The sequence below is a fragment of the Aphanomyces invadans genome (assembly GCF_000520115.1).
Source record: "Aphanomyces invadans strain NJM9701 unplaced genomic scaffold supercont1.199, whole genome shotgun sequence".
In the NCBI taxonomy this organism is placed as follows: domain Eukaryota; phylum Oomycota; class Saprolegniomycetes; order Saprolegniales; family Verrucalvaceae; genus Aphanomyces; species Aphanomyces invadans.
The window spans coordinates 18,482-20,427 of NW_008580344.1; the positions used below are offsets into that span (position 1 = coordinate 18,482).

General features: G+C 45.7%; 1 protein-coding gene across 1 annotated transcript; it reads left to right on the top strand.

The window, feature by feature from the left end:
• Positions 1–1,061: 1,061 nt before the first annotated feature.
• Positions 1,062–1,666, top strand: H310_15160 (hypothetical protein; the record flags this gene model as incomplete). Its single annotated transcript, XM_008883147.1, has 1 exon — positions 1,062–1,666. A coding segment is annotated over one exon (605 nt), but the record flags the coding sequence as incomplete, so codon positions are not given.
• Positions 1,667–1,946: the final 280 nt, after the last annotated feature.

A 1,946-nucleotide genomic window follows, 5' to 3' on the forward strand; every position in this document is an offset into this window, starting at 1 on the left:
TGTTGACAACTTTTTTTGGGAGATCGATTTGACACAGAAAATGTGATATAATTTTTTGGTGGCATCCAGACCCGGCCTTAACAATTTTTTTCAATGAATATGTTACATTTTGTGGGTACTCCTGGCCAAGGTGAGGACTCGCACTAAGGTAACGCATCATTTTTGTGAACGCCATAAATTTCGCGAACTGTTGTGGTTTCTGCCAATTTGAGGCCATCGACGTGGTGCGAAGGGTTTTTATTGGACGTGGTAATATTCATACCAATATCATTACAGTTCCGAAACAATTCATATTTTTTGCGCGCTGCAATTAAGTTTGTTTCATAGAGAATGACAACTCTTAAACATGCAACCAACAAAAGGCGCCATCGAGGCAGCGATCCAACGCGTCGAGCAGTGAAAGTGTTACCGCTGTTGCTCGCAGTTCCTCCATAAAGAGGACTTCACTGTTTAAGTACTTGAAGATGCAACTCACCACTGGTGCCATCTCCATATGAAAGCGCGGGCCTAAGTTTGGAAGTGGCGAAGGCAATCGGAGTCCCGCTTGGGCTTGGAATGGGCAAGTTGTGGAAGACGAGGGAGCACTCGCACGACGAGGCGTTGACATTGCCACCGCCGAAGTCGAAAGGGCGTAAAAAGGGTTGCCTCAGAACTTGCGCACTTCACCGGTGCCAGACTACATGCCGCTGCCGTCCATAAGAGATAGCGAAAAAATGACCGGTGAAATTTATTTACTTGATATTATATTTCATTAAAGTATATATTCCACAGTTGTTGTCGAGACCTTTATGATGAAGTGCATTATATTCATGGGTAATATTTTGTGGATATTTCAAAAGAGTTTACAAACCAAAGGCATTTGTACAGCTCGCGAAATATCGTTCCACGAAAACTTCGTCATATTAGAGAGGTTTTGAAGGAGTCCTTTCCTTTCCTGTTCGGCTTCCCGCCATCTGCTCGTTTCAAAACTCCCATTTTCCTTAGAGAAACTCCCGAGAGTCTATATTTAATCCTTTCCCACGACCTCTGACAGGAATACAATCTTTTCCCACTCAAGATGACCATGGCAACCCCATCGAAGCGGCGTGCATTCAATGAGCGGGAAGATATCTTGCTCCTGACTCAGGTATCAGTTGAAAGACCGCATATTGCACGAAGAGGCCGCATCATGGATGTGTGGGACTCAGTTGCGCGCAATCTTAACACACTCGACGAGTTCAATCGACGCCACTTCGATGGTAAAAGAGCGCAAGCACGGTTCAACCTGCTTCTCCGAGACCACAAGGAGAGGAACGTTGCATCAAATCGGCCTTCGGGATCCGATGAAGTTGTAGACGAGCGTGTTGTGCTATTGGATGACTTGAGCTCGCAGGTTGAAGAGGCCAAGAAAGAAGAAGCGGATCGTGCAGACAGTGAGGCGGAGGCTGCAGCTCGTGCTGAGGAGTCTGTTGTTTTAGTGCGAGAAGAAGAAATGAAATCGCAAGGCAAGCGCAAGAATCGTGAAGGTGACGATGAAGCTGCAGGTGGCAAGATGCCCAAGGTCCTGACGCTGATGAATGATGCGAACAAGAGTGAGCTGGAGCTGCGGAAGTTTATGTTCGAAAAGGAGCTCGAAGAACATCAAAAAGAGCGCGGTGCAAGCCAGGGAACGCGAGGCCCAAGCTAAGGTACGTGAAGCACAATTGCAACAACTCCAACTACTTCAGTCATCCATGACTGCTTTGATTTCGACACTGGTTAACAAACTGTAAAAATGGCACTACTATAGTCTTTTACACATCAACTACCTCTACAGTATCAAGGTACTCTTCGAGTGTCGGTGGTAGTTCATTGAAGTACATACTGATTTGATTTTCCTCGAAATGGCAACAATGATAATTCGTGATTAGCATGGCCACGCCAACAATTTTTGCAACGGGTGATAGCATGAGTTTCGAAAGGTTTTT